The sequence below is a fragment of the Physeter macrocephalus genome, chromosome 16, assembly GCF_002837175.3.
Source record: "Physeter macrocephalus isolate SW-GA chromosome 16, ASM283717v5, whole genome shotgun sequence".
Taxonomy (NCBI): Eukaryota; Metazoa; Chordata; class Mammalia; order Artiodactyla; family Physeteridae; genus Physeter; species Physeter macrocephalus.
In genome coordinates, this window is record NC_041229.1 from 103,924,887 (window position 1) to 103,945,640 (window position 20,754).

At 46.8% G+C, this 20,754-nt stretch overlaps 1 protein-coding gene across 6 annotated transcripts in view; it reads right to left on the reverse strand.

Annotated features, from left to right (window-relative positions):
* Positions 1-6,653: 6,653 nt before the first annotated feature.
* The window catches only part of KMT5B (lysine methyltransferase 5B), a 53,755-nt gene continuing 39,654 nt past the window's right edge, over positions 6,654-20,754 (reverse strand). For 4 of the 6 annotated variants that reach the window (XM_024133231.3, XM_024133230.3, XM_028501092.1 and 1 more), the window contains exons 10-11: positions 15,660-15,856; positions 6,654-8,723 (exon numbers count right to left, since the gene is read on the reverse strand). In XM_024133231.3, the coding sequence (XP_023988999.1) occupies positions 7,246-8,723; positions 15,660-15,856 (1,675 nt within the window). In that variant the 3' untranslated portion in view covers positions 6,654-7,245. Of the gene's footprint in view, positions 8,724-14,381; positions 14,669-15,659; positions 15,857-20,754 lie in introns of those variants that run through there. The other 2 variants (XM_028501095.2, XM_028501096.2) reach the window with 2 other exon arrangements.

The following is a 20,754-nucleotide window of genomic DNA, read 5'->3' on the forward strand; positions in this document are numbered from 1 at the left end:
CACTGCGCCACCAGGGAAGTCCCCCCCCCCCCCGCCACCCCCCGCCAGCTGTGCTTTTGGAGTGAGCCTCCAGCATCTCTTCAGTGCTCAAGCAGGGAAGGTCGTCAGTCAAGGGAGCGGATGAACCAGAGGGACCCTGTGGAAGCAGGAGACGAGCAGGGATGGAGCAGCACCCTCTGGTGAGCAGAGGAGGCATCGGCCAGAGCAAGAAAGAAGCGGAATCCTTTGGAACCATGTTAATGGTGGAGACCATCTCCGGCGTTTTGAGGTTGGGACGGAGGAAGTTGTGATTTAGGCCCTCTGAGTGGGTGTCAGCTGGCGAGCGCAGAGGTCAGAGGCCCGTGAGGGCCGGGGGTGCCACGCACAGGCTGCTGAGGTGGCACACGTTGATGCCAGCTGACACCAACTGCTGGCTGGGGTACCAGGCCCCACATGAAGGCCCAACCGCTGGTCTCACTTAGTCCTCAACCATCCCGGAGTTAAGTGCCAGTGTTACCCCGTCGTGCAGGGGAGAACGCTGAGACGAGAGGGGGCGGCGTTTTGCCCACGCTCACGTAGCTAGGAACGGGCAGAAAGACCAAAGGGGCTGCTCAGAGCCCTGTGGGCAGCCTGGGGGAGGCGGTGCGGGGGGAAGGCCAGGCATCAACCACTAGCCGTGAGCCCAGACTGAGCCATTTCCAGGGCCAGCTCTGGTCCACCTGGAGGCTGGCGAGGCTCAGTCTTTCACTCACCCTCTCACCCCAAGAAGAAAAAGGTGCTTTAACTGGCAAGAGCAGGAAATAAATGTCGTTCTGTTCGGTTTCTAGGAGAGTGACATTGCGAAGGGCCCCCTCCACCTGCCAGAAGCAGGAGGGAAGGTAACAGCCTCGGGCTTGATCCCGGGCACCCCTGCCAGTGCGACGTGCAGCTCGCGGCCCCAAGGAGGGGCTGCGGAGAAACCTCAGAGCCTGCCCTGCCGGGAGCCAAACACGGGGTAACCGCGTTTGGGGGTGTGCACAGGGGTGTGCTTCCGACATGGAAATCAGCTTTCTGTGCTAGAATGGAACCCTGCTTCCCGGGCCTGTCCTTGCAGCTTCCGGAGTCTGTCCCGTGAGAGGACGACAGCTGTCCCGAGGGTACCACAGGCGTATTTCAGGGGATAACACGAGAAACCTCCCGGTCAGATTCAGTCCCTCCTTCACATCTGGACCTTGGTGTGAAGCCACCGTCACCACCGCAGAGTTGCCAGGCTGGAGGATACTTTGGAATTCTTCTTCTGCTGTCTTGAGGTATCCCCGTGTTTGACTCACTTTTTCAGATAAAGACAAGTCCGCACCCCTCGGGGGCCCAGCAAACACACGTGGCACCTCGCCCACCCTTGACAAATGGGGGTGGCTCACCCGGCGTACCTGCACGATAACCTCTGGGCAAAGTTCTCCCGGCTGCACGTCACTGCGTGGAAGTGAGGGTAAAACGCAGCGACTGCTATCTGTCACTCACTCCTAAGAAGGAGACGGAGACTTCCAGAATTCATCTGGGCAAGGCGGGGCCTCGAGACCAAGGCTGGAACGACCCTTGGCTCTGTGACCCTCCCCAGCCAGCGCTCTGCTCTCCAGGCCGACCCCACCAGGAGTGGGGCCCTGGGGCCAGAGCTGCCACTCGCAGCCGCTAGCCACGTGGCCTCAGGCAGGCTGACTCCCTCTCTCCCGGAAACGTAGCTACGACCCGACCCGCAGCAGCCCCAGACCGGCCCCTGCCGCCTGGATAGGGCGTCTCTCCGTGTTTGTCCGCCACAGGCTCAGTCTCTGTCCGGCTTCGGGGGTGGTCGCTTGCTTCCCAGGGCTCAGGGTGAAGGCTGATCTGCTCTCATCTTGGTTGACCTCGGCTCTGTTCGACCTCCTGCTGCCTCAGGACCACAACACGCTCCCCCAAACCCCATTGAAAATGAAGCTCTTCCAGTTTCGAGAGCCTGCCCTCTGACCTCAACCTCCTGCCCTCCCTGTGTGCTTGTCCAGCTACCGCTTGGCTGTTCTGACCACAGGGGCACCGCCAGGCCTTGGGCGACTCCACTTTCCCCGGTCAGGGGCCTACTCTGGTTGCAGACTCCTCCTCCCTAACCTGAGTACGCTCCAGGCCTCTTCATTCAAGCCCTCTCCTGCCCACCTGCACCCTATAGCCTCCGGCCCTGTCGCCTTCCGTGGCCCCCACCTGGCTGAGCGCCTCACACCTGTGTGTGAAGTGCTGCCACCAGCCTTTGCGCCCACGGGTGCCTAGAACACTGACTGGTACTAAGACTTCTGTGATGCATCACGCTGGGTTCCCGTAGTCAGCTTGCGAACCCTTTCTTGATTTCAAATCTCCTTCACGCTCAAGTTCTGGGCCCCTCATCTCTTCCCAGTCAGGTGACCTCACCTCCTACTTCAGACAGACAAAATAGAAACCTTCATGCTGGAACTGGCTTCCCCCGCTTCACCTACCGCCTCTTTTCTTCCCGTTGCCAAGGAAAACAGACCTATCATGCTAAGACCACCCCTCCTTCCCCGGACTCTTGAGTAACCCCTCTCCTCCCCCACCCTGTGGAAGCTTTCCATCTCCAAGGTCAGACCCGCTTGTCCTTTGTTAATCCTTAACCCCACCTCCCTTCCAGTTTCATCATTTCCACCTTCAGTCAAACCTCCTCTCCGCCTGCCTGGCTCCTCCTGGAAGGGCCTCCCCAGACTGCGCTCCCCCAGGGCACGAGGACCAAAGAGCGATAGCACCTGCCTGACCTTGCGTCCAGAGGGCCCTGTGGCTGCCTGTCCTCTTTGCCCAGGTTACCTCACCTCCTCCCAGGGCTTTAATTACCCCCCACACCGAAGACACACACATCTTGCCTCCCCACCCCCAGCAGCACCTAACATAATCACTGCTTGACAAATAGCAAAGAAATGCAACTTTGCCCCTGCCACTCTGGACACTGCCTGCTCAGGGTCTCAGACTGGGGAGGGGGCCACCCGCCGACTCGCTGGCAGCCCTCCTGTGGGCCTGAGCAGACCCAGCAGTGCCCTGCTTCCCCTTAGCAGAGCAGGCCCGACAGGGTGGGTGACGCCGAAGGACAGAAGCCACTGCCCACTGTAACTCAGCAGGAACGCTCACAAATCTGACAAGGAGAAAACAGCATCTGGTAAAAAGGACTTTACCGAAGTCATTTCTGTGAGGCGGTGGGCCGTCTTCTGCCCTCCAGGCTAGCCGCTTTTCAACTGCTTCCAGGAACGTAAGCTTAACCCCCTGGGAGAGTGCAAGTGGCGGAAGTGCAGGAAGAAGGCTGGAGGCAGCTCGAGCGGGAGACCCCCCTGCCCAACCCTGCCCGTCCAACGTACCCTGCCCCTTCCTGAAGAGTCAAAATCCACCCTTCTTCTGGGCCTGTCACTAGCAAACACGAAGCGCTGCCCAAGCTCTGTGACATCGGGGAGGGAGGAGGCTGGAGACCTGCTCGTCCTCCCTTGCAGGAGAGGTCACACTTACCGTAGCCCTGGGGCTACTGAAGTGCCCCTGGGGTCAGCAGCATGCTCGCGCCCCGCTGGGTGCCGCTGGCTTCCGCAGTGAACACCACGGGCACGTGTTAACAACAGAGTCGGCACTGGAGAAACACAACTCACGCGAGGGCTCTGGGCGGCGAGGGAGCTGCCACTGGTTATGGAGAAGGAGCAACACATTTCAGAGTAGACAGCAACCCCGAGCCTTGAAAGGGGCTGTGGATTTAACAGGTGCGCCGCCTCTTCGCCTCTTCGCCTCTTCTCATACTGGGAACCCAAGTTCGCGTGGCTATTTCAGCTCACCGGGAGGTCTTCCCAGCCCGGTCTGCCCCTCTATCCCTGACCGCCCTCACCGAGTGGACGCAGCTCATCCTGAAGCTTAACTGGCAACGGGCCCAGGTGTCCATGCTGGCCTACAGGTGCTGCAAAGAGGAGATCTGGGGGTGAGCGGGTCACCCACACGTTGCAGAGCTGGGCACACTCAGGCTTCCCGACTCCTAAGCCAGTCACGTTTCCCTTCTCAACTAAGTTTTGCTACAGTAACTGGGAGAAAGAAACGACCCACGCCAGCGCTGGATATGCCAGTTCTGTCCCACTCAGAGAGGGGAAAAAAACCAAGTCATCGGGCATCATTACTAACGGGGTAGCAAAAGCCTTCTTGGGTTCGAGGGCCAGGGGGCTACGGAGTTCAAAAGTGGTCTCCCCACCGAGAGAGGAACGAGTGCTTACCCCCGGTTTAAACCAAACGGCACCAGAAGCCAAAGGAGACCAGGGCTCGGAACACTCACAGATACTGAAGAGCTTCAGGAAGTGCGATTTTACAAATTCTACTGTACGTGAAAACCTCGTGGACAAAGTCACCACTCTGATCTTTTCTTCTCAGATACAGTGAACACCGGCCAAACTGTTTTAACTTCCGAATTTATTAAAATGATTAACCTCAATACTGCAAGTGCATGTACAAAATATTTGTAAAAAATGTTTTTAATGAAACATTAAAGAACTTACCTCAAATGCTGAAAAAGTCCTTTTTTCATTCTTTCAGTACAAGGAATACATTGTATCTCAAAAGTATTACAACTCAGCAAAACAGTTTAAAACAGTAATTTGAAAAATGATTGAAAATTGAATACTTTACATATATTTCTATGATCACTTCCTAATTCTTACAATGCCAAAATCTTTACCAGTCATCGCATAAGCTCTAGCTAAGCTTTATTGAATGCAACCTCTTCCAAGTGGTCATCAGTGTGTGGACTTCGCCGTTCCACACAGTGAAGTTCTACAGCAGAGCTAGACCAGCTCCGAGGCCCCTAACTGTAAGAACGGAAATTAGGTTTCCCTGGAAGGCGCCGGCAGCGGCTGCCAAGCGCTTGTGCACACCAACTCCTGAGGCAGTGACCACCACCTGACGCCACTGCTCGGACCCACGGGAAGGTCAGCCCCCAAAGACGAGGCCTCAATAAAGTTAAACATCATAAATAAATTACTAAAATTAAGCTTACAAATGGAGAGAAGTGGGAAATGCGGTATTTTGCTACTTTTTCCTTAAGACTGAAATTCCTGAAATGGCTATTGTTGGTACTCCAAGAAAACAGTTCAAGATCTAGTCTCTGAACCTCTTTGAAAGACTCCAAACTATGGTGGGAATAAAAGATGACCCCCTGCTCTCCGGGACCTCCCAGACACAGGGTCTAAGCGTGACCTTCTCAGCGGCCTGAGTCTCCCACTCCCACCCAGAGACACCGGGAGGACTGGGTGAGGTTGCAGACTGCTCCGAGGGCCTTGGCACAGACCTTGCAGGGCTGCCCTACTTCGAGAGGTGAAGAATTCTAGACGGAGCGAGCAAAGGGGGGGTGCTGTGAGTGGGCGAGGAGGTCAGCCACCTGCTCCCACATTAATACCTGAGGATGAAACTGCACCGTAACAAACAGGAACGAGACGACAGAAGACTATAGAAGCAATTCCTTGAAGAACACAAGGAGAAAAAAAAATTCTAAATTTAAAGAACTTTTATGAATGTTACTAATTTCCATTTGGAACCTACTAGCAATAGTTTTAAGGAGCTTAATTTAAATAATGTCCCCAGGAACCTAGAAACTGGTAGGAATCAATAAGTAGTAACAGTAAGCATTGAGGTTTTCTCCACTGGACTTCTCATTACCTGCAGATTCCTTTTTAGTATTGAAAGATATGGGCTACTTTTCTAGACACTACACGAATCCCCTAAATTGATTTCACTTAGGAACACTGTATATTTGAAAGTACATGTACACATTTCCCAGAAATAGAGAGACCCACTGGTGTCAAACACCTGCTACAGATTTATATTCCCCAATTCTTTGTCCAATGATTTGTAAAATAATCCAGAGAAATGGAAGGTCGGTATTGAACATAAAGTAGTAATCAAAATTTTGCTCATTAAGTTACTTAAAATTAATTTCTCTTCTCAAAGTGCTTCAAAAACAAATTAAATGACTCCTCTTTTTGTTTAACTGATAATATAGTCAAAAAAATCTTTGATATTTTCATACATAAACTAACATAAGCCAAGAACTCCCACTGATGCAGTGCTTAAAACTATATATTTATAATTTCCTATTTTATTGGCATGAATATTTCTAAACTTAAAAACCTTCCTGGTAAGTTCTTTTAATTTCTTATGACAAAAATTTCTCACAACACACAAATATTTACAACATATACACTGTTTTCAGTTCTTTACACTGAATTTCAAAGACAAACATTTTTTATAGGTTACCACAGAACAAAAGCTGTGACTCATGTTTTTATTTCATAAACTATTATAAGTTAAAGTGAATAGAGTTTTTTAATATTCCTTGTAGCATTTTACAAGTGCAACAGAAAACTTGAAGACCCAAATTAAGATAGCTGTAGTTCATTAGATAAATGTTGCTTGTTTTCATCACATTTGTTCACAGCAAATTTTTTGAAAAAATAAGCACCAATCATTCTTGCAAAGAACAATTTTATCTAAAAGGATTGAAAAGTGTTAAATACAAGGTCTTTAATTTACATGACAAGCAATAAATACGCTGTATCGAAACTCATCCTGCACACTGCTACCCTCGTACATATAACGTACTGAAAAGTCAGCTGTCACGCGTGTAATTGTACTTTTTTTTTTTTTTTTTTTAAAGAAACCAATTTCACTCCCACCCGACCGATGGTCTGCTATTTAACCAAGGTCACAAACAGTACACCTGGGCCAGCAAACTGTGAAACTGACAAAACTCCAAGGGGGAAACATCTAGCAAATAAATCAAAAAGCCAAAGAACATTGCTGGTGATATTAGCATATACTAGAAAACCTTAATATGCTGCTACTATGATTTGTTTTAAATTAATTTTTAGTCATATATTAAAGAGCCAGTTGATGCTCTTAAAGTTAAAAAAAGAAAACTGTGTAGCCACATTATTGTTTTCAACGTCCTGTGTGGAAAGTTGCTATCACTGTACAATTTTGCTTGAGCCTTTATTTTACAACAGGGCTTTACCTCTAACTCAGAATTGCACATAAGAAGGCTATTTAAAAAGTACAATAAAAATTTGCACAAATCAGACTTTTAAGAAGAGTCAGTACGCTGTACACTTTCTACAGTATTATGCTGATAAGTGAAAAGACAGCAGAAGTGCTGCCCCTCAAATGTTTTCAGCTGAGGAGTAACTGACTGGAATTGTTGATTTCTTTAAAGTAGTTATCCCGGGTCAAATTAAGACCAAGAGCTTACTATGCGTTAAGCCTCAAAGACTGATCTTCTCTTCTCCTGGAAGAAATGTCAATATCTATAGAGTCTTTTCCAACTATGAGCCGCAGCCGCTTGGCCGGAGGAAGCGGGATAAAGTCGTCGTCAAAGTCATCGTCATAGCCATCCTCCTCTTCGTCTCCCTCTGAAGAGGAGGAATCATCGCTACTTTCTTCCTCGTACTGACTATAGTCGTCGACTTCCATGCGAGACTCCAGGAGAGAAAGGGGATCACTACAGCACACCCCATTTTCGTGAAGCCCCTCTGTATACGACCCCCTACTCTCCTCGTCCCGTTTCAGCTGGATTTTTAATTTTGTAGAACTGCTGCCTGATCCTGAGTTAAATCCATTATTAAGCTTTGCTACATAGAGATTATTGTCATTTTCATGGTCTTTACTTAACTTGATGCTTATTTTTGAAGAATTCATTCCATCATTCTCTTGGTCATTTGTCTTGCTGCTGCTGTCATGACGCCTACGAAGAGTCAATTTGGGAATCCCAGAGTTATTTTCTAGGATTAACTGTGCATCATACCTAGTGATCCGCCTCTTCTTTTTACTTTTTGTAGTTCGGAAGCTGTCTTTTGTTTTGAAGCTATCTGATGCGACCACAGAACCGCTGACAGGAGAAGGGGGCCAGTCACTGTAGCTCCCGGGCACGCCCTCCTGGCTGCCGCGCTCGCCCTGGTCAGGGTGGGCCCCCGCCCCCTCCCGCCCCACGCCAGCTCTGCCAGGGGAATCGTGCACCGCGGCGGATTCCTCTGCTTCTGCCAACTGTCTCAGCAGTTTCCCTTGCCGTGATTTCTTTTTTGACGCGCTGCTGTCACTCTTAGGACACCTGGCCTCCCCCTTCTGTGCCGCTTCACGAGCCAGTTCTTCTTCCTGCCCCGCAGGAGCTGCTTGCTCGCCACTGTCTGGGCAAGGTTCCGTCAAGATGCTTCTGTAGCCATCCAACGTGTTTGGTTCAAGCTTGATGTCGGAGGTCTCCTCCAAATTCATCCTCGTCCTCACGGACCGCCTGGTTGTGTAGGCGCAGGGGGCGCCCTCCACGGGCGCAGGGGCGCCTCGCCCGGGGTCCTGCCTGTGCTCTCTCGCTGCGTGTCTAGTTAAGCACCCACTGGCCACTGCGGCCGGGACTGGTCCCTCTGGCTCCTTATCTTTTTTAATGGGCAAATTTTTGTACAGAACTACTTTAGGCTCTTTGAGTACTAGGTTTCCCATTTCGAGTTTTCCCGAAGCACTCTTCTGCTCCAGCCGTTTGCAATGATTTCTTAATTTTATCTTTGAAAGTAAAGGCTTTGCAGGTTTTTTCAGTTTCTTTGGTACCCTGGAATTATTTAGAGGAGTTAGCTTAGATGAGGTAGAGTTGGAAGAAGCTGGAATCCTTGACACAGACTGCCTTGTTAATGTTCTGCTCTTGCTGTTCTTTTTCATACCAACTGAAGATTTTCGGTTAGAAGCTGCAAAGTTTAAAAAAAAAAAAAAAAAGGATGAATGAAAAACAGTCTTGGTGACACGGTAATGTTCAACAAAACAATGCCAACACCCAGATGATTAGCTATGAAATGTTTAGATTGTACAAAAAACGTGGGAGACAGACCCCAGTTGCGTCTCTGCCAGCACACAAGCACTTCCTACAGTTTTCCTTTACATTCTCTTTCTAATTTCGGCCTCTAACTTAAGAAGCATCTATTCACTTTCCAGGTACGTAATTTTAGGGTTAAAGAGCTCTTAGCACAGCAAGGACCTGGATTTCCCTCTAAGTGTCCTTAATCTATCGCGACACTAGTCCAAACTGAATATTTCTTTTCCTGATTTAGTCTTTTACCACATAAAATATTTGAAGTAAAGCTAAGTAAAAATAATATTTTTCTTTCTTAAATTCTGCTTAAAATCATCATTTCAAATGTTTCTAAAATCCATTACTCGTTACCTCAGAGCGTACTGCTCGGCTAGTAATCCAGGACAGCAACGTACGACTAAAGGGCTCTCAGAGACAGAGTCTATCACGATGTTTTCAAATAAGCAAAAGAGATCCTAAGAACCATATATTGTTACTCCCGCTAGACCTTTCTCCCCAGATGCCGCACCGTCTAAGCTGTTCCCTTCAGTGCCGCGAGGACCAGCGGAGACTCTGAAGGCTGCGGAACTTACTTGGCCCCATATCCCTCCGTTGACTGCCTGCTGCTGACAGTCAAACCGAAAGAGGGAAGAAGCACTCTGCCAGAGTTACACTCTCGGGACAAGGGGGACCCAACTTCCTTCCTCTGGACAAGGGGATGACAACCTACTGGGAATGACAACCTGAGAACTAACATGACAGTTGAACGGCTTCTCAAAAGGCTTATATGTGACTCAAGTGTAAGGTGGCCCCGTGGTGAGCCTCTGACCTTGCCACTGACTTTCCTTTCCGCCATCTTTGTTTTTCTCTACGTCTACATTTTGGATTGATATTCACGGTGTTTTACGTGAGTCAATTTCTCGATCACTTAGTCTGCTCCCCATCCCCCACCTGAAAAGCTCTTCCCATCAAAATACCCCTTTAAATCATTCACTAGGGAAGTTGAGATGGCCAAACGAATCATCACCACCTCTCACCAGAAAACAGAGGGAATAAAAACCAGTGAACGCGGGTAAGTCCAGCACACTGCCCGACAAGACTGTTGCTTACTACACGCCTGAGGGTCGCCAGGGTGACTGCTGTTCCTTCTGCGTGGCTGAGCAAGTTAGGTTACCATTAGTTAGTTTTTATTGAGAGGAGCAAGAATGCATAACAGCATTCCAAAAATATCAAACCGCCAAGAACAGAAGTCTCTGTACTCAGGAAGACTGGCTCACGAATGGCTTTGGGATCTCCAAACCGGCAGAATTCCCAGGACTGAGATCCACTGATTGAACCAAGAACACGCTTATCTGTGCGGGCTGCTACCAGGAAGGCAACTTTTTTTTAGAATAGTAGTAGCAGTAAAGTTTGGGTGCCACTCAATTTGAGAACCGACGTATTATGAACTGAATTATACAGAACTTACCAGAAATAATTTTTTAAATATAAGGATATTTAGGGACTGCTTTTGCTAAAGGATTTCTTTGTGCTTACAAGGCTTCCTACAAGGTGAGAGTAGATGTGCTTATGATGTAAACACACCAGTGTTGCTGCCTGCCTTTCTCAAATGTGGCTATGGTGAGACTTTGCTGTCTGTGGCTCTTCAAGGACCATTCTATGACCAAGGTCAGCGGTTCTCATCTCATACCTGCAACCACCCCTCCCCAATGATCACTTATACCGTGTGCCCTTGACTGCCATCCCCCTGCAATTTGGATCCAACCTGTCCTCCTAAACAGCGTCTTTGCCAGTCTCCCTCACCATCTCCTTGTCATGAAATCCAGAGGACCCATTCAGCCCGTACCGTTCTCTCCTTCTCTGCAGAATGTGACGCAGCTAACCGTTATTTTTCCTGAAACCCCTCTCTCCTTGGCTGCTCGCCGGAGCACACCCTCCTGGCCTTCCCTCCGTGTCCCGGGCCCTCTTCCTCCATCTGCCCGGTGGACTGCACTCCTCAGGCCTCTGCTACCTTAGGCCCCTTGAAAACTCTACTCAGTCTCCAGGCGCTAAGCAGCCACTCCTCCACGGCTATCACCACCGATATGCTGGCCGTTCCCAAACCACAGCCTCTAGCCTGATTCTCGCCTTAACTGCAGACCCGCGATACCGAAGGTCCACCGGGACCTTGATCGCCCGCTAAGATTGTCTCGTGAGCCCCTCACAAGTCAACATGCCCAAAGGGAACTCACCACCGAGCCTAAGTTCTCCATCTTGGTCAACAGCCCCATCACCCAGCCAGCTGCGCAAGCAGACACTGGGAGGTCATCCTTGACGCCTACTCCCGCTAACTCTCACCAACCAGCCACCGGTCCTGTGGAGTCCGCTCCTGCAGGGTCGCTGGAACCACCTCCTTCTCTCCATTCCCGATGCCACCGTTTCCTGCCTTGACTCTGGCTCTAGCTCCCGCCTTTCCTTGCCTCCCTACTGCTTCCCCGACATTCCATCCCCCACCACGCAGCCCAGATGATTCTCCTAGTACGCCACGTCACTTCTGGCCTTTAAACCTGCCAAGAACCTAATACCTAAGAATAAAGTCCAAAATTTTAAATTATGCTCAAATCCCTTCCCCCCACCTTCTAGTCCAGCCTTGATGAACTTTACCGATGCAAGTCCCACACTCGTGCGCACACGTTCCTTTGTGACGTCCCCTCTGCTTTGAGCACGTTTCACTTGGCCAACTTCTCCTCCCCTTTTAAGACTCAGCTCAGCAAACACTTCTCGCGGGAAGCCTTTCATGACTCTACACATGACAGGTTGGCCTTCCTATGACTCTTCGTGGCACCTGAGAGTCTCCTCACTCCGGCACTGATTTTTAATCATTGGATGAATCTCACTTATGGTGATTTTGAATCTGGGCTCTCCCCCTTCCACCCCTCCTTCCGAGAAGCTCATTGTTAGCTGACTGCAGTGAACCACTGACAAAGCCCTTCAGTGTGTGTTTTAAAGAGCACAAGAGAGACTGAATTTGATGCTACGTATTATTTCAACAGAGAGACTTCACTTACATATTTATGTATTTATCGGTGGATTCTCATTTTGTCTGAAAAGCGTTATCTCAACAAAAGCCCAGCTAAAAGGTGTGCTCAAGTCAAAGGGCAGAAAAGGCGCAGTCCGGCTGCGTAAGAGAAATGTGCGTAACGTGACTAAGCACCCAGGGCTCTTCACCGCGCCACGAAGGCGCTGCTGCACTATCGCGGGGGGATGGAGGGCGAGTGCCAGCCGACAGCAGGCCGAGGGAGAGATGGCGGTCGCAATGGCAAACTAAGAAAGTCTATCAAGAGACTGAGGATCCTGACACAGTGGAGGGAAGGCACGGCCACGGCTCCCCTGGCTTTGGCACTAACACACCATGTGTGGCTCTCTTCCCTCATGGCCGGGACAAATCCCAAATGCATAAACCTAGACAGTAATTTCAGGTGAAGATACACATTCTTAGCAATTAGTATATACTAGGTACAGTGCCAAATGGGCAAATTAGTACGATCTCAATCATAATAAGCATTCTGTGAAGTAAGAGCTATTACACGAAGTGAAAACCAAGTTCAGGGGGGCTAGCGTGCCCAAGAGCGTCCATCTGGTCAGCGGCAGAGATGGGCGTTGCGCTGAGGTCTGGGGCGCCCGATCGCAAGCTTTTCACCACACCGTCACACGGCCTCTAAGGGACACCACAGAGCTATTACGGGGCCAGTCCCAACTCCTGGGAAAGGACCCATGGTATGGCTATCGCGGTTCCCTCAGGGTGTCCTCAACATCATAAGGCGGCTCTGTGTGTGCATCGAGAATGACAGCCAGAGCCAGACACAAGAGCACCAAAATGACACCAAAGCTTCCAGAAGGCTCAGGCCGCACCCATGCTCTGCACTGGACAAGCCCCAGAAACGCACACGGTGGAGCCAAGGGAACACGAGGGCCACACACAGCTTGGCGTGCTCCCAACAGGAGGGTCCAAAAAGCCCTCGATAGGGTTTTAAAGACTTCAGCGCAACGAGTTTGTCGGGCACGAGGAGCGGGCTCCACCTCATGCAACCAACACAGGAGTGAATGGCTGGAAAAGGGTGTCCGAAAGGGTTCTGAAGCAGCCTGCAGGCTCAGCAGGAAGTGTGCACACCAACCAGTGACGTCTGTGGTGGGCGAGAGCGTGACAGGTGGTGGCCCAGCCCACTGTCTCCAGGACAGGCGCTCCTCAGTCCAGCGGAGTGAACTTACTCCACTGGTGGGAGTCCTGTGGGACTTGCACCAACTCGTGGCATTTTCAGTGACTCACGTCCAGGACGCAGCACTGTGGGGGTGGCCTAGCCACGGAGGCCCAAGAGGCCTAAAAAACCCGACTCTTCTAGTAATGGCATTGCATTATAATTCAGGTCTGTGGACTGAATCTGTGAAAATGGATTTCTTGTCTCCTCTCTGGATGCTAAAGCAAACAGTCAAGTTGTGGTTCTTGAGACACCTTCCAAAAAAGGACCTGCATGGAAGGAAGAAATAATTTTTTCTTCCAACTAGGCAGAAACGTTTCTTTAAAAAGAACAAACACGCTGTTCAAAGAAAGCAGTTCCTCTCTAGCTGTCAGCTGCTTAATTCTAACCAAAATGCAGGATAAGATGGGTACTCGGAATCCATACACAAGATGTATGCCCACGCCCCTTGGGAGAAAGGCTTGGGCACCTCTGGCCTTGCATCCCCTGCAGTCTCAACAAGTCTCTTCTTTCAAACAGGTAGAAGGGTTTGGTCAAGACACAAACAGCAAAAGAAATACAGCCTAAAGGAACGCATGTAAGAGCCCGAGAAAACACTGCTATGAACATACTTAGTGCACCATGTTCTCAGAGACCACTGGAGCAAACCTCGAGCTCCTTCAGAGCCCTGAGCCACGCCTAGCAACTGTCACATGACCCTCAAAGCTACTTATGCCAGCCCTTGAATTACTCAAGACAATCATTCTGCAGAAAAGTAATCTATTCTGAATAAAGTAAGCACCCTAATATAAGCAGTCAGGGTAAAGTGCTAAATTTCTATTCTGTAATGCTGAGACTACAGCTCAAAGGGATTACCTATTCCCTCTAGCCTTTAGGAAGTGGCATTTACAGTCCGCTCTGCATAGTTACTGTGTTCTGGTCCCATCCTGGAGCTAAGGCATAAACTCCCCAAGGGAGGGGCCCAAGTCTCATACACTTTTCTCTTTTCAACAACTAGCAGGCTTTGAACATGTATTTGGTTTATTAATAAATATCCCATAGATGGTCACGTAATAGAACACTCAACACCTTCCAAAAATTTTTCCTATTTTGATTTTTTAAACTAAGTGGTGTACTGAGTTCAGTATCTACACATCAGTATCTGGTTAACGCATAAGAACACAAAACACCCGCACAAATGTCACAGAGCCGTGTGGACAGTGTCGTGGCCATCTCCACATGTGGCTGGCAGCACACTCCTAAGTGTTTTGATGTAGACATTTATAAAATGGGCTTCACAAGTCGCCAGTTTCACCAAGGAACCAGACTCAGAAAACAAAATGTTGATTATGCTGCGTTTATTATTAAAACCAACAATCAACAGTGAATGAGGAACTAACTGCTCTTCTTTGTTCACTTTGGACGTTAAAGACTGGAATAGGAAGGCAGTATCGCTTTTCCACGGCAGAGGTTACCCCTGGCCTCTGACCCCCAGCAGTGGGGAGAGTCAGGACTCACGGCAGTGACGGTCACCATCACGGGAGACACCTTCCCTTTTCTTTGGGATTTTCTGGAGTGGAGAGGAGGACCCAGAGTTGGGCTGAAAACATCTGAAGACAGGGAGAAGAGCCTAAAATAATCAGACCTCAGACGGTACTTACTGCTAACAAGTATGTATGGACATTTATAGTGCCAAAACAGGCATACTTTGGGGACCATCAAGTTAAAACTTTTAAACTTTATTCCTATCAGAGACAAGTCAGACTAAGGAGCCTACTGCTTTAGTGGCAACTAGAGAAAACTGGTGTTAGCCAGATGAAAAACAGTAGCCATCAGGATGGTTCCAGGATTTCAAGGCTCCACAAACGTGATGTGTTTTCTTGTGCTCACTTAGGATTTCTTCTCTTTCTTTTCTCTTTATTCTTCATTCTCTTTTTCCAGTTTCCATCAGGTCTTGCCCCCCCCTCACACAACTGGTATCTTAAAGCTTGTTTCTTTCTCCTTTTCATCTCTCTTGCTACTTTCGGTTGAGTGGCTATTATAACACGTCATAGTATAATGACATTCAAACTGCTCCTCTATCACAATTCTGAGTCTGGTAACTGGTGGTTTGGTGAATTGGGTCAGTTCATTTTGAAAACGGCAAGCAAGCAGTAAAAGGGTGGAAGCCTTGAGGCCAGAAGCTATGAATTCCCCAAGTCCATCATCCATCCTAACAGACGGGCCAGGCACAGAACACGTATGTGCCTGTGTGACGCCACCCCGTCCTTGGATTTCTTGCGGACCTAACAATAACATTACAGAGAAACTAACACCTTGAAAAGCTTTCTGTCAAACATATGATGACCCTGGAACACACGATGGGGAATTTAATATCCAGTTACCCAGTATTCAAGAAAAGCAGACAATTTAGTACCATATTAAATCTGGAGGCATGATACAGACTGCTTTTGTGCTCGAATCACTTCTAGAACCTTGCAGTGCTGGTGAAGTGCATGAATCCCAGAGTTTCTCTCAATGTTTAAAAGAGCAAAACTACTAGAGCATATGCTTTAGAGAGCAAACTATGTGAAAATACTTAAAAAAAAAAAAGATATGCTTATCAAATCTCCCTTACTTACTTGCATTGTTTTTTTCCTGAGTGGTATCTGCATCAGTGTTAGAGCTGACAGATTGACTGTCTGAATTTTTGCTGCTGTCACCTAACTTTTTAAGCCTATTTAAACGTTTATCTGTTTCTCTGAGTCCATATTTGCTATTGATAACAGGAGCAGGCGCAGGCAGTCCCACTCTGGATTTAAAAGCACCAGTTCCACGTCTGAAAGAGAAACAGCACAGGTTACACAAACAGCATTCTCACTGACGTAAGCCTGGTTGCTGAGCGCACTTGGCCACATCAGATCAGCAAGTGTGATGAACTGATGAGGCCCTAATCGCCACTGGAAAGCCGCTAAGCCTAGGACTCTCAAAATACACACATATATAAAAGTAATGCAAAAAAGCCCCAGACTTAAAATAAAACAATTTGTTATGACTACTGTCAATCAATTTTTTGTTAAGTGCCCATGAGAAGTTATTGGTTGGACCCTCCAGAATTTCAAGTGTAGGTAAAAATAAATAAATAAAATTTCAATTTCAAAACTGATTGGTACAATAATTAGGTCTAAACTGTAACTGAAATAACCCACCTGTTAATTATATCCCAGCTTTATCCTGCATAATTTAACACTACGTTACTGAATATTGAGAATTACGGAATTAAAAGAGGAACCAGTGAGTTTCCATAAATTAAGTCATTACTTAGAAGCTAATGTTAGATACAAACAAATACTAACTGAAATTCTGTATAAGAAGGCTCGGCTATCTTAGTGAAAATCTCACTTCTGGAATAATGAAAACTGTTAAATTCTTCCTTTAAAGTTACTGAATGAACATAATTAACAAAATGTTACTAAATAAAAGACATTAAAAGACTTGCTTTTACCACTGGCTAAGAATGATTTGTAACCTGCTTAAATTATTTATATTTATATAAATTCTAATGAGGTGGGTGCTTAATAAGAAGTCCTCCTGAACGTCCTTAAGGAACCTAGCTTTGCAAGTCTTTGCTTTACTCAGGGTTGTAAAGGTCAATGTCTACTCGCTCTGCTCAAAAGAATAAATAAAATATAAATTAATGAGGTTAAAAAAATTAAGCACTACATATTGCATTTAAAAAATGATAAATCTCTTTGGCCAAAATTGCCTTCACTGACTTGCCTTTCACTGGCCTTAGCTTGTTACAGAAAAGCCATATAATAACAGCTTCTGAACTTGAGGCAAAATTGTGAACACTTCCCATTATGAAAGCAATATTGCTCTCCAAAAGATCCCATGTGATTTATTTCTTTCAGGGTTTAGATGAGGAGAAAATAACTTTTCTCCTCCAAGGAATCTGAGTATTTCACCTTTTGCTAAGGGAGAACAAAAATTTTATTTTCTCTCCCTCCCTCTTAAACCTCTTAACGCTAGGGAGGAGCACAGACCTAGTCTGAATGCAGAGACTATGTCTGGTGACTAAGGTGAGCATTCTTGCCTTCTCTGCCTTCCTAGAATGGATTTGGAATTCTACTTTTATTAATGCTTTTGTAAAAACAACAAACATATTGTGGGACTGCCTCAATCCTTTTTTCAAAAGGTGCATTAGAAATCACTATAAAAGCCTCTAGGTAACCTTCACCACGGCAGGCCAACAATTACACTCCACTCCGCTCCACCATAAAGTATATTCAGAAAGTAAATGCGTAAATCCTAAAGGCTGTTTCATTTCAGGTGGATTAAGGAATTAATAAATTTTTTTCAGATATTCTGTGCCTTTTTACCATAACTTGTAACATTTCTGGAAAGATGGGCCATACTTAAATACACAATAAATGATCAGGGTGGAATTATCTGGAAATTTTTTTTTTTAAAGTAAAACTCTCCCATTCATCTGTTTCTCTACTTCCTTTACTTTTTTTTTTTTTTAACACCTTTATTGGAGTATAATTGCTTTACAATGGTGTCCTTTACTTCTTTTTAACTTATGACAGTAACACATGCTTGTGTTTGCTGCAACAGGTGAGACAATCTTAGGCTCTGTCTCCATAAAGCAGAAGTCAATAGTGCTCCCCAGCCAGCCTCCATCCCCAGAGCCCCCCCGCCCCGTGCCAGCGCTAACCATCTGCCAGCACCTCATCTTCTGTTCCTTTGCCATGAGCTACACACCTATTCACATTGTTGTTTCTTCCTAAGCAAACAAAACCCAAAGAGGATAATACCATACATCTTACTCAGCAACCAGCTTGCTTTCTTTTTTTCCCCCCAGCTTTCTTACTACATCATGCACAAGTAAATCTGAACTGAACATGGTTTGAAAGTTGTACCTGTTACACAGACTAAACGTTCCATCATCTATTCAAGCACTACTGGTGATTTTACTGACACTTGTAGCTTTTTGGTTTTTGCTTGCCACCATGAATGCTGCTGCTACCTTGCTTTGAAACCAAATCCTTACTAACTAATGCTCCTACTTCCATAGGATGGATTCTTCCATATGGAACTGACTGCCAGACAAAAGGGTATGATTATTTTGAACAGATATTGCCAGATTACTTTCCCAAAAGGTTATAGCAATTTACAGCCCTAGTGACATTGTGTAAGTGCCTGTTTCTCCACATCCTCACCAGCAGCACAGAGTATACACTTCTAAATTTTGCCAATTTGATAGTGAAAACGGATATCTAGTTATTGTTTTCCTTGTTTATGGTCATCATTTTCTGTGTAGCATCTTCCTTACCTCTCTTTTCTCTAGTGGAAGTTTGTCTTTTTTTTTTTTTTTTTGTGGTACGCGGGCCTCTCACTGCTGTGGCCTCTCCTGTTGCGGAGCACAGGCTCCGGACGCACAGGCTCAGCGGCCATGGCTCACGGGCCCAGCCGCTCCGCGGCATGTGGGATCTTCCCGGACCGGGGCACAAACCCGCGTCCCCTGCATCGGCAGGCGGACTCTCAACCACTGCGCCACCAGGGAAGCCCCCCCTGTCTTTTTTTAAAATGAGCTTACAGGAGCTTTTTGTCCTTGGGATATTAACTCCGCCGTATATGTACTTTTTTCCCCCTTCAGTTTGTCATTAATCTGACTTTTGCTTTCAGCTATTCAAAAATTTTCATATTCACCATTTCTTGTCTTAACTTCTTCCAGAAGATTTCCACTACCCCAAGGGTAGACGTATACATTCTCCTATTTTTTTTTCTAATCATCTTACATTATATTTTTAAATTAAAAATCTTAATCCATCTGGAATTTATCTTGTACATGGTGTGAGATAGGAGTTGAGCCTGGTTTTCTTCCAGGCGCACAATGAATTATGTCACTATTATTTATTAAAGTAATCATCATTTCCCCATACGTGGTGTTAAGACTTCATACACACTCGGCTCGATTTCAGGAGTCTGTTCGTGTTCTCTTATTTGTCCATATCGGCCAGTATCATCAAGTTTTGATCACAATTGTTTCACAGTAAATTTTTAATATCTATTAAGGCCAACTGCCCCTAACTATACTTTTTAGAAATTTTTTCTTGGCTATCATCAGACATACTTTCATATAAGTTTTAAAACAATTTGGTCCTTCATATTCTTCGGTCCCTCATTAGATTTCATTTCTCAAATTTTCTAGAGTGAAATTTGCAGTACTTACTTATGAAAGTGTTACAATTACTATTTTGTTAGGATGGTTATTTCCCAGGAGTGTGCATCAAATGTATCCTGGACACTGTACCCACGATGTCAGCACCTCTGCAAACCCTCTGTCCACTCTCCTTCCTTCACTGGGCCACCTCTTTTCACCCTTCAGCAACTAGCACACTGTGCGTGTGTCCCTTTCATGGCACTGCCCTCACGGCTGGCACTGTGCTAGTCCTGTTTACCCTGCCTGCATGAGGCCTAACATAAAGTAACTGACTATTCAGTTACTATATGATGAATAATTGCATGAGTTCCTTTGGTCTCATCCTCTCGCCTAATTTCTGGAAAGGAAGAAACGATCTGGTGTTCCTGAGAATTTCAAGACTATTCCCAGCCCACCTTTAAATCAAACTTCCCCAATAGTCTGACAATAGCTGAGCCTACTGCTCTGTACGAGGCCTTTCCATTTAAAAAGGATTTGCACGTGTTTCTGTTTATTCCTCACACTAACCCTGTGGAGTAGGCAGGATAGCCCTTCTCACCAGTGAGAAGCAGTCTCCTGGAAGAGAACTAATCTGCCCGAGGAGCATGATGACACATGGGGTTCTAAACTAGGCAAAGAGCTGTTTCAGGGATGGTCTGGAATCCTGTGTATGTGGTTACATTTTTCAGGACAGCCTCCAAAAGCATATTTAGCATATTACTTACTCCATTCATTCATTCACCAAATATTTATCAAGCACCTACTATATGTCAGGTACTGTTCTGGACGCTGGGAGTACAGCAGTAAATGAAAAAGATAAAAACCTCTGCCTTCATGGAACTTGCATTCTAATGGGAGAAAAACCAGAAGCCACAAAATAAGTTTATAGCCAGCATCTGAATACTAACTGTGTGCTGTTTTACATACTTTCTGTGAGATAAATTTAATCCTCACAGCAACCCTATGAGATAGTTTCTAATGTTATCCCCATTTTACAGATGGGGTAATTAAGGCACAAAAGCAGCTAAGTTGCCCAAGATCACACAGCTAACGCAATGCAGAGTCACAGGATTCCAACTCAGGGAGTCTGACGCCAGATCTCACGCACATCACTGTTATACTATGTTATCTCTGTAATTAAACTACTTCATGGATTAAAGGGTCTTTTTGTGGACTGGTCTAAGATTTAACCAATGTTTGAACCATTTTTTTAATTTAGAAAAAGATAAATTTTATCCCCCTGCATTCCCACTTCCTCCCTGCAAAAGGGGCAAAAACTCAACAGCATCAGGAATAGGTTTTCTGCCCTCCCTTTGTGGCAAAGATCCCAGAGCTGGGAAGAGAAACAGCTGGGGTTGTACCACGACTCCATGCCTCTGCTCTCTCACGACACAGGGGAAACCGCTGGCTTCCCTGAAAGAAGGGAAACGTGGGCTCTGGGGAATCAGCATTTCTCCCGAGGCCGGCTGGCTGGCGGAGAAGTAGTACCACCGCCTATCTTTGCTTCCATGTGTAAAAGGCTCTGAGGT